At 40.6% G+C, this 14,226-nt stretch overlaps 1 protein-coding gene across 2 annotated transcripts; it reads left to right on the top strand.

Moving 5' to 3' along the window:
• Positions 1-2,389: 2,389 nt before the first annotated feature.
• Positions 2,390-10,881, top strand: LOC144629553 (uncharacterized). 2 transcript variants are annotated; one of them, XM_078487794.1, is made up of 5 exons: positions 2,390-2,494; positions 5,631-5,807; positions 6,543-8,429; positions 8,800-8,968; positions 9,512-10,881. In XM_078487794.1, the coding sequence occupies exons 2-5, from the start codon at positions 5,683-5,685 to the stop codon at positions 10,007-10,009; spliced, it is 2,679 nt and encodes an 892-aa protein (XP_078343920.1). In that variant the 5' UTR covers positions 2,390-2,494; positions 5,631-5,682; the 3' UTR covers positions 10,010-10,881. The 2 variants fall into 2 exon arrangements, with proteins under 2 accessions (XP_078343920.1, XP_078343929.1); XM_078487803.1 differs by having other exon boundaries at positions 2,397-2,503; positions 5,642-5,807.
• The last annotated feature ends 3,345 nt before the right edge of the window (positions 10,882-14,226 follow it).

Here is a 14,226-nt window from a genome sequence, read left to right as displayed (position 1 = left end):
CAAAAAATAGCGTGTTCACATAAGGGCCTACCAAGAATCGTACTCGGGCGCCGTGCCGTGGCACCACGTGTGAACACAGCCTAACAGTGCTACTCTGCTTGGAGGCCTCCTAAAGCCCAGAGTGAAGTATGGCCCCATGGAGAGGGGCTTCTTTAGACCTGGTGAAATCTTCCTTGGCCAATCGCCACCGAGGGATTACAAGGCTTCCGAAATTTTGTGTAAACCGGCTCTAAGCCAGGTGGCCAAAGCCCCTTCCGACAGCCGGAAGGTGACAGCAAGGATCGGTACCTGGAATCTAAGCAAGTAAGACCGCACAAGTGGTCAACTTTGTTATCGTAGTATCGAAGTGTGTGGAGTCTGCGAACACAGAGGGAATGGAGCGCCCCATCTACCCCATTTTATAGCTCTACTGCCGGATCCAAAAGAGGGCCTTGCATTCTTAGCAGGCCACGTTTTACACTTGAGGAGTCAAGGAGAGACAGGAAATGACGATAAACAGCACACATACGCTATTCCGTCGAGCGAGAAAAGAAAAACCGCGCTGGTGGTTCGTATGCAAAGCGTTGAAATTTGGCGGGAACGAATTTTCGCGCCGCGCCATTTTTTTAAGCGGAGTGGGACGGCTGTACACAGGATACATTATTCTCTCACTTCCTAACGGTATTCGCTTTTTGCGCGATTGACTAGCCACAAACTCTCGACTGCTCGCGATCTGATCCGAGTTCTCCCAAGAAAAACTACTGAGGTCTGTGCCAACACGGTATTAGCATGTGTTCCTGACTGATTACCCGTCGATCTCTCACAAAATGCGATACCATTCAGTGTTGACTATTTCTTAAGGACTTGTCTTTTTTATCAAGTTTTTGTTAACAAAGGTGACCAAGAGATCACGATCCTATCTTTTGAGGCAAGCCCGCTCTCACGTACAAAGATTAATATATTGCTTTACAACTATTCAATACATTTCAATTGTTCCGAAAGGAAATGAAGACGCCCGAATTGTGAGTTAGTTGCTATGGAAGATTTAGTTTGTAGACATCGATCACCAGCTTCAGTGACGAATTTACCTGCTAGCTGAATCAAAAGAACGCTGTTGTAACCAAAATAAAAATTATGCTTTAAAATTTGTAGACTAAAAAACATAAGGAGATCACCCATTAGCCTTGGAAGATCAGAGGCCCTAGGGCCCTAGGAACGGACTTGCTGCGTTGGCGGAGTTCACGTTGTTCACGGCGTAGTGTCTAGACCATTTCTCCATTTCAAAACAAGTTTCTGACCACACATCCCGGCTCTTGACCGCCTCACCTTTTTTTCCTGTATTGTTCCAAATTAAAATTCAAACGTATTTTTATCCGTCGGCCGGATGTCAAGCCGCTAAGGTTTTGTTTGTCTTTTATTTTGTGAAAACTCGTTGAACCAGGAAGCCAATTTACGATTCCCATCAATCATTGCAAGTGTATGATTTTTATTGTTTGTTTATTGTTTTGGCAGGTCCAAAAATCGATAAAAACCACAAACAATCCAATGGTGATCCACACCGACAAACCAGCCCATACATTGGCGGCGACTAATTCATAATTGCAAGCCACAAGAAACCGAGGGATGTAAGTTCCTAGATCCTGGGACTACGTTACGAAAGTCCGTAAGTAGCGACAATTTCACCCTTCCCGAGAAAGCAGGCAACACCTAAGGCAAAGGTCCCTGAGAAAATTTAATTCGTGTTTGTGCACTATTGAACTGCAAAGAATCGGCCCAACAGCGTAAATTACCACAATAAAGAAAACCTTGTAGCTCATTTGCGCTTTTATATAATTTCCAAGACCCCCTGTGTTACTAAATGAACGACTAATACTGTACGATCAATGAAAGAGTCTCGCTCTTTGAGCACTGAACTATGTCACGTCGCATTTCTCGATGTATGTCAACCGCACTGCCTTTGAGTGTCCAAGCATAGCCATTTAACAAATGTGGTAGTAAATGAGACCAAATGAGGCTTAGCACTAAACAAAAGCAAGGAAAATCGGAGCAAAGAAACGCCGGAAAACGTGTTTAGGCGGGAGCATCAAAACTTTGATAACTATAAGTTCAAATTAACAAATTATTCCCCGAGGCAGTAGTATCAAACTGTGCGCATTGTTTAGATTCTGTACTCTGGGCGCTCCCAGTTGATATGTGAGTTGGATTCGAGAAGTTGAAACGCGGAAGGTTACGTCAAACTTTTACGTTTGTTGTGTTTCCCTTACTTTCTACCGGGATGACGCGACCCCTCTAGAACTTTCGGCACCTCGCAGCCGTGTTGAGCAGACATAGCGCTGACAAAGCGGTATTGTATTTCACCAATCACTGATGAGTGACAAAGCCGTATTGAATTGCACCAATCACTATTGTTCTATTATTAACCGCGTAAACCTTCTTATGTGATCAATCGTGCGTTGCATTGAATCGATCCTGTTTATTACGGCTGGCAAAGAGACGATTATGTTGCATATTCAAGGTAAGAAATGTTATTTAGTGTTTCTTTCTTCGCGATGAGAAAACCTCAAGGCATAACGCGTAAGATGTGATGTTCAATTTAGTCCTTGTTGTCGTGACACGGTGGTGTGTTGGAATTCAAGAGTAGATCGATCGTGGACTATATGATCGTTCCTTGTGTTCGTATCACACATTTTAGTGTCCGTTTTAATCGCTTCAGAATGTTCCGTATCATCTGTCAACAATTCGAACACGCAAAGAACACAATTTTCGCGAGCACATGCTCGTTCATGGAAGTTTAATGCAAAACACAGCGGTATAACTTGAGCGTTTTGTAATCTCCCGTGTGAAATGTATGCAACAAAGAGTGATTGCCAATACTCCATACGGCACCCTCTGTTTTGACGACAAAAAAACCTTCCAGTCGCTTCTTATTGAGTAGAATATAAGAGCATAAGTTTGATTATAACTGTTTAAAATTCTTATATTCGTCTCTAAGAAGATGCGTTTACATGTTTACACAGTCCTCCGTTATGAACCGAATTCTCTCTCCTTTGATTGTGTACTTAGGTTGCCATATTCTTTGTTTTAATTGAGTTCATTTCGTATTCTGTATGCAATCATTGTTTTGGAGGAATTAACTAATGTACATCATTTAGTAGTTAAATAACTCATAATTGTATCCTTGGACGAAAGTTTATAAGCCTGATTTTGGTTTCAGTTCAGGAAAGCGAGGGCAAACTAAGGCAATTAACTTCAGGCTATAAATAATGTTGAGTAAGTACTGGCGTGGGTTCATTAAGCCGACTTTAGATGCAAATTGCTCGTAGAACATCAATAATTGTCAGTTTCTGAAGCGAAGTGATATAAATCATTGTCGATTCGGTTCACAAACGTCGTCGTGCAAAAGAAAACCAAGGTCGTGTGCTTGCTAACGACTTCGGTCAGCACTTGAGATGTGATTAGTTGCTTGGTTTTTGTGTTGAAATTCTTTGTATGATAAGAAGTAATAGTCAGTAATAGGATACAAGGGCAGGGCAAAGTTTTTGGCTTTTTCACAGTTGCAGAATTCTTAATCAGGCAGGAGAATATTTAGCCGTCTGGCCTTGTTAAAAGAAAATTTCGGTCAAGACTTTTAGTCATATGCTGCTTATTACCAAGTGAAAGGAACCAAAAAACCGCTGGAATACGTCACTTCCGGTCGTAGTAAGTCCAAGTAATAAAAGCAGTGTCATCTTTTATTCAGATGTATATGAGTAGAGTTATATGATTTTGTAAAGGTTGTCTAGACAGGAATGTTTGAAGAAGTTTCTTAGTGTAACCTCGGGGCAAGTTCTTCAAATATCTGTGGAGTTCAAACTTCCGAGTGCTTCATAAATTCGCCGGCTCGTTAGAAAAATCAGAGTTCAGAGTGAATATTTTATTGAAAGCAAGGGATTATTTACCAGAATAGAAACAGCTGAATGAGCACAAAATCTTCAAAGATCATCAGGTAGCTTAAAGTAAGAAATAAATTCTTACTGTGCTTGGTATCCGACCGCAGTAATTTTAAGTGTTACTTTCCTACCTTGTTGAGAGATTATTGATGACTAAAAAGGAAAAACCCTCCTGTCGTATGTCACGTTCATTTCGCGTTGGATTAGCGAACCATGACTGTAGGAGAGTATTCGGAAGGGTGTGAAATGCTTTCACGCCTTGTCTTAACAACTAAAATGTGTGGGTGATTAATTATTTTCTTGTCGTCAGCACAGCTGGGTAGTAGTACGATCTGACTATTCGCTCATGCGTCTCTCACCGTACTGTCATTTCAAACAGGTATTTTTCACCCATCTTCTTTCATATAAAGTAATTGGGACTTATTTAGGATACATGATCATTTTATATCTTAACCAAGTTCCGGCCAGGGCTTATATATTATTTGTATAGCGGAAAAACTGACGTATTAACGAGAATATTTCCTTACGTCAAAAAGTACGAATTGGGAAACAACCGGCGATTACTGTAGAATGGTTTGGATTGCTGAAAGTTTTGATGAAATCAACGCGATTTCCCGGGTTGATTTCCACTGCGCGTTATTTTTCGTGCGTAATTTAGGAGGTTAAAACAAAATAGAGAACAAAGAAAAAATGCTTGAGTTTGCAAAAAAAATTGAAAGGTCACAAGCCGTCCAAACTTTTTTGTATATTTATATTTTACACACGTAAATCAATCGCTTAAAATAACGCCACCGTGGAAACCAGTTATGTGAAGTTTTTAATGGCACAATCTTTCATAGACGGACCTTTGTCGTATTTTTATATTCAGAACTCTCGTAAATCAAACTTAAAGGCTTTTCAACATGTCAGTTTGTTAGAATACAAATGCAATGTTGTTTCTGGCTTTTTCATGGCTTAAGTAACATAATGACAGGGATAATGTATATGAAGAGAGCTTATGCTGAGATTTAAAAACTTCCGTTGACAACAAAGCCGTCTGGTCGGGTTTTCGTCATAAAGTCTTTAGCGGTAAAAATATCACGGCAGATTGGCAAAGTTTAATATAAGTTGCTCTAATACTTTGAGATGTGAGCTCAAAATACTGTGAACTGATTGTAATTCTGAGAAGTTGGTTAAAAGTTGTGCCCTTAAAATACAGGTTGATGATTTTCTAACAGTCTTATCATCTGTGTGTTAGACAATGTATCGATATTGTACGATTGTGTGGAAAAATCTATTGTTTTAATTGGTTTTGGAAATTAAGTGGTTTAAAAAACCTTTCTGATTTGCAGAAGAACGTTCAAGTTTCCTACTGGTACTCAGAGTATTTAACACATCACGCGATGATTGAACGCAAGTTACCATAGAAATTATCATCCTTTGTTCACTCAAGTCACACTGGAGATTTAACTAAACAAAGCAAAAGAGAAAAACACAGAGAGAAAAAGATGCCTTAGATGATTCTAGAAGACAGAGTATTTCGTGGTTTGTTTTGCTTCAATACTCTTCTTAAAGGCGGAATTATTGATGTTGCTAGACCGTGTAAGAAGGGCGAATATTTTTGGCAGCGTCATACACAAAGGATTACTTACGGCGATTTATGAAATACCTTATGCTCTTACATGACACGAATTTTCTTGGAATCTTTAGTTGAATGTACTCTCTGTTTAACTTTGTTTGCAGTTTCCTGAGAGGCGGTTAGCTGACAATTACGAACGAAAGCAAGAAGTAAACCATGTCGTCTTCATCGCAGAGTACTTTCAGAAGCCGAAGTAAGACACTGCCGCTACCCGCTAAAGTAAAGATCGAAAAAAAGATTTCTCAGGAATCCAGATCAAAATCGCCTCTTTCCTTCAGAAGGTTAGTTATTAGCTCTAGTAGTTATGTGTTGTAGAATGCAAGGGGTCGGCCTCGTGGATTATCTGCTAGCAGTGTAAAACGCGAAGAGTAGAGGGAAAGAAAAAGCCACGCGCCTTTGTTTTTCTCTCGCGCGTTTTTGCTGCTCGCTGCGTACAATCTGATTTGTGTGCTCTGCTCCTAATGGTGTTATCATTGTTATTTGACGTTGTTCTGGAGACCCCACTGCCATAACTTGTAAACCGCAAACCCAGAGGTCTTGTTTACTTTAATGTTGGACAAAGCAATAACAAGAAAGTTGTAATGGATACGTTTAGCAGACAAGGAAATGCGATAAATTTCGGATGAGCACTGTAAGATAAATAAACTTTTTGCTGAAATTTATAAACAGCTCTTGGTTTGAAATATTTTTTTTACTTCTTTTCCTGGCTTTCACAGTTTCCTTTCATAGTGGGATAAACAGATCACTTTAGAAACATTCCCGCCCACATCGATGTTGTTTATGGCGGCTGGCGCATGGCTCCATTGTTATGAGTTGTATACCTCGGGTCATAGGTCTTGTTTATTCTACTGGGGATAAAGGCATTACGTAAAACACTGAACATAAAGCTCGAAATATTTCTGGGTCTCTTTGGATCGTCACGCTTCTGTTTGCATTTCTGTCTGTTAGCGTCGCGTGACATCCCAGTCAGTGAAAAGGTCTGTTACTGAAATGGTGTGGTTGCTTTTGTTTTACAGATTAGCAGACCTCTTGAAAAGGAAGAAAAGGCGTGGAAAAGGAGATGCCGACTCACTAAACTCCTTGCCGTTAGAAAGGCAAACTTGGTATCATGGCAAGATTACGGCAGACTATGCAGAGCGTTACCTGCGTCGCGACGGCAACTTCTTGGTACGTGAAGACCCAGCAAAGCCTGGAAGCTGTTTCATTGTGGTGCGACACAAACGGCTGCCCGTTCACATACCGCTCTGCAAAGTGAACTCGTCGAAAGGGACGAGGATAAAGTATAGACTGGAAGATTCCGCGAACAGTTTTGATTCCATAGCCGAATTGATCAACTTTTATATCACCGAAAAGAAACCGTTATCTCCGAAGACTCCAGCTGTTATTACGAACGCCGTCAGCCGGGATGCAACTATGTTATCTTCAGACGACTTAAAAAGTCTAAATGCAAATCATCGTAACAGGTATGTCTCCAATACTGGCCCGTCCAACCTCTGTCCGCCAAAACCCCCAGGTACTGGGCCTTTGCGACAAAAGAAAATCGACAAAATGGGACGTAAGAATAGCGACCCAGGATTGCATCTTGAGATCAATCACAATGGAGATAGAACTCGACACTTTACAGTCGGCTCTCTTTCGCCCAAACCTGGAAATTTACAATGGACAGTTCAGACAAAACAACGAGAGAAAATTCCTGACGTGTTCCTTCCGAAGGACGCTAAAGATGAAAATATTTCAGAAAGGTTCTACGAGACGCCACTGGGAGAGAGCGAAGAAGAGCATGCGGAAAAGAACAGTTTAGAAGATCATTTTTATGAGGATCCTAATAAGAAGGAAAATTTGGATGACACTTATGACAAACCAAGTGAAAATGAAAATTCTTCAATGACAATTGATGAAGTAAACAAAAAAACTGATGGACTAAACGAGGAGGAACCCCTTGATAGCTATTACGACAAACCTACTGAAGATGGTAGCAATGGAACTTTTTACGATAAACCATCAACTGTGGATAGTTCTGAGGAATTTTATGACAAACCATCTAGTCAAGCTAGCCTGCCTGGTAACATCAAAGACAGCCAAGAGAATCTTTTTTATGACCAGCCAAGAGGCAGTACTGACTGTTTGTATGACAGACCCAAAGGAAGCCAAGATGATCTTTACGACAAACCCCCAGCCAAGCCCAAAAGGATGGAGTCGTTTCGAAACTCAGATCCAACTGTGTCTGACAAAGTCGGCAAGGTGCGTCCTCAGCTGACAACAAGATGCAGCGCACCTGCCTTACAAACCTTCGCCGTGGGCGCGGCAGCTTCACGGTTGCCACCGGGTGGCAGCTCAAAACCACGTTTTAACGCGCTCCCAGAGAAAAGACATTCAGGCGCTGAGTTGTTGATGAGACATGACACGTCTCGCGATACGTCTTCTGATGGAATCAATTTAGAGTCTGAAGAGTGCTACTCTACTCCTCCATCGAGGCAAAGTAAAAGTCCATCGTCTTCTGGATCTGACTTTGGCTCGCCTGCAAACCAAGAGATATATGACGTCCCAACCGATTCGAGTTCTTCATCAGAACAGGTGCTGGCCTCAAAATCAACCCACGACAGCGACAAGGTCGAGAGTCCGAAGGATAAAGAAGACAAATCCAAGCGCGTAGGGCCTATGGACAAAAAGGGGATATTTTTAAATGTGATGAAGAAAATAGGCGAAAAGCTACTTTTGCCTTTCTTGGAGAGCGACTGCCTTACCCTCGCTAGACATATGACCCGCGTGGATCTTGCATTGCAGTGGGGCGAGGAGCCGCATCGCCAGTCTTGGACTATCGAGGACGGCACTGGAGGAGCAAAAGGCTTGGAGATTCTGACACTCCCTCAAGGAAGAGAGAAAAGGGCCCAGTTACTGGCAAGGTCAGCATTTATATAAAAAAACTGTTTTCTAAAGATGTGTTGTTGTCAAACCTCTTCTCTTCTCCTTGGTAATGATTAGCATCAATCAATCAATCAATCAATCAATCAATCAATCAATCAATCAATCAATCAATCAATCAATCAATCAATCAATGCGTGAGTGTTTCTAAGCCAGGTTTCAGGGACGTCGCCAGCATGGGACAAATGTTTCAAGACAACAGTTCTACATGTCATTTAGCGATTTAGAAATTGACTTCCTAAGGGGTTGCATCCATTACTTGGACAAAAGCGTAAGATGCCAAATGCGTTATAATAATTCATACATGCATCTCGTCAGTGATAATTAAATGAACGTTTTTTCCCTTTGTAGATTTGCTAACGTGACACACTGGGTAGCGACCCTAGTTGTGGCTGCAGGTGACCTGGGTAAGAGGGGTAAAGTGCTCAGTAAACTCATCGAACTGGCTGATGTACTGAGCGATAAACTTGGCAACCTCATCTCGTTCATGGCTATCATGGAAGGGCTCGCTTTACCACAGGTACTACTTCTTTCTCTTCTATCCTTTTTGTGCAACAGAAGAATATATCAATGATCGTGTTCGAGTGCGTTGGGTTTGAACAGAGGCCTATCTGAGAAAAGAATTATCGAGAAAGGACTTGTTCAGCTTGTGCGTTATGCGTTATATAGCTCTTACCCTCATGCGTGAAGTGCTTGTCATTTAGAATATTTGTCTGAATAATTCCTGTCCCACATTATACAACATTGCTAGTGAAAACCAACCTTTGTCATGTTGAAAATACGATTTTACCGTGTACCTCAGATATTTTGTAGTTCGAAACGCAAATAACACAACTTCCTGAATTTAGAAAATCACTCTCTGGTTGTTAGATTTGAAAAACGTTATTTGAAACATCATAGAAATCATGTAGATAAAATATACCAATTAAGAAAGACTATTTCCGTGAGGATGGCATAGTTTGTTATACCCTGTCGGTTTCTCTTCCTTCCGCGTTAAATTTCGGCGCAAATTCCGCGCAAGTTATATGTGTGCACGGGACTGATCTATGGTCTCTCTTGTCAGGTAACACGGCTTCACCACACATGGTCATGTCTCCATCACCAGTGTTGCTCAACAGCTATTCTCTACCACAGCACCCTCAAACCATTAGCTGGACTCCTTAGCTCGGGAGCTCCCAGCCCTTTTCCAGGAGTGTGCCTTCCTTACATTGTACCATTGGTAAGGTACATGGAAATGACACCAGATGAAATTCTCAACGACTGGGCGCATGCTGAGGCGGACCTCGGGTTAGAGATCATTGTAGCGCACTTGGACTCTGGGCGCACTCTCACACAACAGCTAGACGAGTTCCGTAGGGAGGCTGTGGCTCGCCTACAAACAGATGAATACGTCGTGGATTGTAAGCTCATGGAGTATTTTCAAGAAAAGTTAAATGTTGGAAATGTGCTAGGACTGGGTCCTGATCCAACAAATCGGACAAATAAATTAAAAACCTTGCTGCAATGGCTCTCAGAAAACGCCGAACATTCTACAAATACCGAAACCTCTGGCGCTTCATAGAGAAACGGACTTCATACACAAGTATTTAACATATTTTCAAGAATAAAAAGCAGTTTGTATCCGTTTAATTGGCTGTTAGCCATCATAACCGTTTCAGTCCCAAGCATGAACAGTTCTAAGAGTTTGGTGATGCAGGCAATATCCACCAGTTGATTATTGTCTTTATTCCCATCATCTGTCATCTTGGCACTGTATTAATATAATAAGAGGAAACTGGACTTCGATCACTTGGGAATGATATGGTTTCGTGTGCTTACATGAGCCAATTTTAGGTCATTTTGTCAAGTTAAATGTCACAATTTTCTCAGTCGTTTAATTTAACGCCAGATTTTCGGTAGATATTTCGCTGTTTTTAAACAGGGATCGTTTCGTAAAGTCGAGTAGTTTGACAGGTCTTTTCTATTGTAAATAATTCAATTCAAATAGTAAATAAGAGTTTTATACAACACCAGAAAGTTTTAAATCTTTAAGTATCGTTCGTTAAACGTTTTGGTAAATTAAGAATGAATACAGTGTATATTCTAGTCAAAGCCAACCGTGGTTTGAGGGTAGATGATGGAAGTTGACTATTGACGTAACAAAGACGTCATCTTGCCCAGTGTTCGGAAAAATTCGACTTGCTGTCGTGTTTCGTTCGGTTTTCTCTTAAACAGCTCAAGCCTTCTTCGTGAGAAAAGGTCGGTGAATCTAAGTTTCGTTAGCGTTGAAGAAACAATGTGTTTATTTTAGGTCGACTAAAACTCGAAATGGAAAGCCAATATAATTTCAATATTGCAAACACAGAAAATGTTGTACACATTTAGTTTTTGAAATGTAAATAATTGCTGTATCTATATAGACTGAAAAGTAAATTAAAAGCAATGTTAATAGTGTCTAGACTGACTTAAAATAGAGAGTTTTCAATTAATGTGCAATGGGAATCAAAGTAATGGTAATCAAAACCGTGACTCAGCTAGATTTGAAGGGAGTTTCTTTCTGATACACAGAACCCTTGCGTAACACTCCCATGTTGGCGTAATTTTAGGGGAAACATTGTTGCAGAGACAAATGTTTCCCAGTTTAGCCACGCGGGTAACATATGTTGCGGAAACAAAAAATGTTTCTACCTCTGGTCAAAAACATTTTTGCTTGCCGGACACAAATTTTGCTTCCGAAACATGTTGCCCAGTTTAGCCACCATGAAAGCAATGTTGACTAGTTTATGCGCATGCGTGACACTTTTGTTCCCGGAACATTGTTTCCTCATTTAGCCACCCGGTAAGTAAAACATTTTGCTTGCTTTCCTCTAATGTAGCCACCTAGGAAACATGACAAGAAACAACGAGAAACTCTCAGTAGAAACTCTAGGCTAGAGAAAGCTTTTAGTAGTACGTGCTTTTTATGCGGCGCAATGGGTTTCTGGATGAAACCCTAGTGTGTGACCATTCATATAAATGCTATTGAGCAGTACGTTCATGTTGTGCTGTTTGTTGTGCTTCACGGCTGTGGATAAACCCTAGCATGTGACCATTCAAATGAAAGATCGTGCAATACAGCGTTCATGTGGAGTTGTTTGTTGTGCTGCAAAGGCGGTGGCTTTAACTTTGAAGTCTTGTGCGTGGGTGAAACCCAAGTGTTCGTTTGTGTGACCATTTAGTCGAAAGCTATTGAACAGCACTTGTTGAAGTTTTTAAACTAATTGGCACACGTGAAAATAGTAAAGACCTTCGTGTATATTGAAACCAGTTCGCTGTGATTTTAATTTCTGATTTATATTTATATTATTAATGATATTTATATTATATTTTTAATCTTAGTTAGACAATATTGTAATTCGTAGTTATTCTTAATTGTAGCTTAACTTATTTTTATACACGTCCAAGAAGTTTTTATTTTTCTATTTTGTATTTTTGTTTCGTGGCGCACCTGAAAACTAGCTTTTTAGCTAAGTGTTGCGGACCACGTTAAATAAAGATTGTATTGTACTGTATTGATTCACGCGAAGAACTAAGCGCTGCGTAAGTGGTAAGGCCTCATCTGTGAGCGGGCGACATCTCGCACTTACAGAAGCCGTGGACATGGTCAATTGAACATAGGAACTACACGAAAGCTAGTAATCAAATTTGAAACGCATTAGATGTACAAAAAACCATTGGCTCTGAAATCCAACTTTTCTTCATCTTGGAGCCCTTCAAACCTTTCACGTCAAAGGAAATATTCCAACAGTGAATCAGATAACAACTTGAGTCGTTTCTTCGGCATCCATTGTATAAGCAATAACATGAATACGTTTTATTAAAATGCTTTGTATACAAACACAAAAGAACTTAACCAAGTTTATTAGACAGTCCGTGGTCGCCGTTCTCTCTTACAAAGAGAGAAAGCGGACGCACTCAGAAAGTCTGCTACAATAGGCTACGGAGAAATTCGCAAAGGCATCAGTGGAGTGATTTCTGAGTACAAAGCCGGCTGCTGAACAACGTGTGAAGTTCTTGGTTTAAAATCTCACTACGCGCCTTCCCAAAGAGAAAAGAAAATTGAATGCACGTAGTCGATTTTCAGTAATCCCAGATTGAATTTTAATAATCATTAGAACTATATTCAAAACCTCAACCGTCATAAACAGGGTAACCACTAAGCCATTAGGACCATTTCGGCCTATTCAGGGCAAATTTATCTCCTTAAAATTATCAATTCCAAGACGAATTGCAGATATAAAGGCCATTAAGGTAAACTGACCTTAAATTAGCAGGTGCAATTGTTAAGAAAGCTTTTCATATCACCTTTAACAAACGAATTAAGATTTAACCGTTTTATAGATGCTGAAGATGCCAATATACGGAGTAAACCTTTTTTTCGCAATTTCTTCTACGAATAGCACCAAAGTTAAGTACTATTCGGTGGTTTCATGCATAGACTCTAAGTTACAACTACACATCCTGACTCTGGAAGTGAAAAGGTTAAGGTACAAAGGACACAGTGGACATTTCCAATGGAGGTTTTTACCCGCCGGCTGGCCTTGTGGGATAAAAATCCTTCTGCATCTTTTAAAAAAGCTATTATAACATAACTAGAAAAGCCGCGCAATCAAATTCAGTATACGTGAGCGTGCACAAAATCCAAAAGTGCACGCTGATAGCGTGGGATGGCGTGAGCAAATCGCCTCGCCAGAATTTTTTCTCTTGCGCAAGTTTTTCAGGCGCGGGTTTAAATCTACATTTCCATCGGCAATGTTATAAAACAATTGATTCATGCTTTTAGCTGTGCACTATGAGTTATGATGCACTTGGGAAGTTTGGAGAGCACTCAAGAAGCTAGAGTTGCTCTCGACTATCGCCTCGAGCAATTTTTACGCTTTTTTCGTGCTCTCCAAACTTCCCGCGTGCACCATAACTCGATAGAACCAATTGTTAATTAGCCATCAAGACTCGAGAGAAAACAGTTGGTGCACATGTTTATTGTCAGAGTTTAGTGCACGATCTTTCAAAGAAAGTTGGTTACCCCATCAGTATGCTTGGGCTTACTTAACAAATTGCAGTCAATTTCAGGACATACGTCAAATTTCGAGAGTTAACAATCAGGGTTTTGGACAATAGGCACATGTCTACTGACAGGCTTTACAGTTCAACCTTTAAATGCAAGTTAGAAACTTCATACCAGCACTTAGTCTTGTCAAATGGCGGTCTATTTAGTCGTGATTGTCACAAAACTACTCAATAGCAAAAGTAACCGTACCTGGCTTGAATGACACAGAGCTGCACGTGCTCACATCATCACAGCTCGAGAGCTTTTTTATCACGCAAGTCGGCCCACGTACATTAACGCCTCCGCAAAACGACGAAACATTGTTTCCCTAAAATTTTCCCCTTTGGTGCACTCACGCAACATTTGTTGCGAAAGCAAACTTTGTGTTCCTGAAATGATTCAGGTCGAGTCAGGAATTCCCGATTTGCTTTCGCAGCTTTATACGCCAAGAAACAAGCTTTCGCGACAATTATTCTCGTTTACGGAGGCCTCGTTTAAGGCTTAAAGTTTTCAGCGACAACTAAATTTAGCGGGGTTTTTTTTCCCCAAGATTAAGTGACTCTTAAAGTTAGCGATTTCTTCGATTTCTAGTCTGATTTTGGTGAAATCAGCTGAAACAACTAAGCGATTTTTATATTTAGTAAATTTTGCATTTTTTCATGAAATCGCGAAAAAGAAACCTGAGGTATACCAAACGTGCTAATATTCTCTAA

The sequence above is a fragment of the Oculina patagonica genome, chromosome 1 (assembly GCF_052425735.1).
Source record: "Oculina patagonica isolate OP01 chromosome 1, crgOcupat, whole genome shotgun sequence".
Lineage (NCBI taxonomy): Eukaryota > Metazoa > Cnidaria > Anthozoa > Scleractinia > Oculinidae > Oculina > Oculina patagonica.
The sequence above is the reverse complement of the archived record's forward strand: the minus strand, read 5'-3'. Positions and strand labels throughout refer to the sequence as shown.

What these genes read in the sequence shown, in the direction of transcription:
- LOC144629553 (XM_078487794.1), top strand. Translation starts at nt 5,683, where the DNA reads ATGTCGTCTTCATCGCAGAGTACTTTCAGAAGCCGAAGTAAGACACTG. An exon ending in AGGGCCCAGTTACTGGCAAG is followed by an intron (nt 8,430 to 8,799) that starts GTCAGCATTTAT and finishes TTCCCTTTGTAG; the next exon opens with ATTTGCTAACGTGACACACT. An exon ending in AAGGGCTCGCTTTACCACAG is followed by an intron (nt 8,969 to 9,511) that starts GTACTACTTCTT and finishes CTCTCTTGTCAG; the next exon opens with GTAACACGGCTTCACCACAC.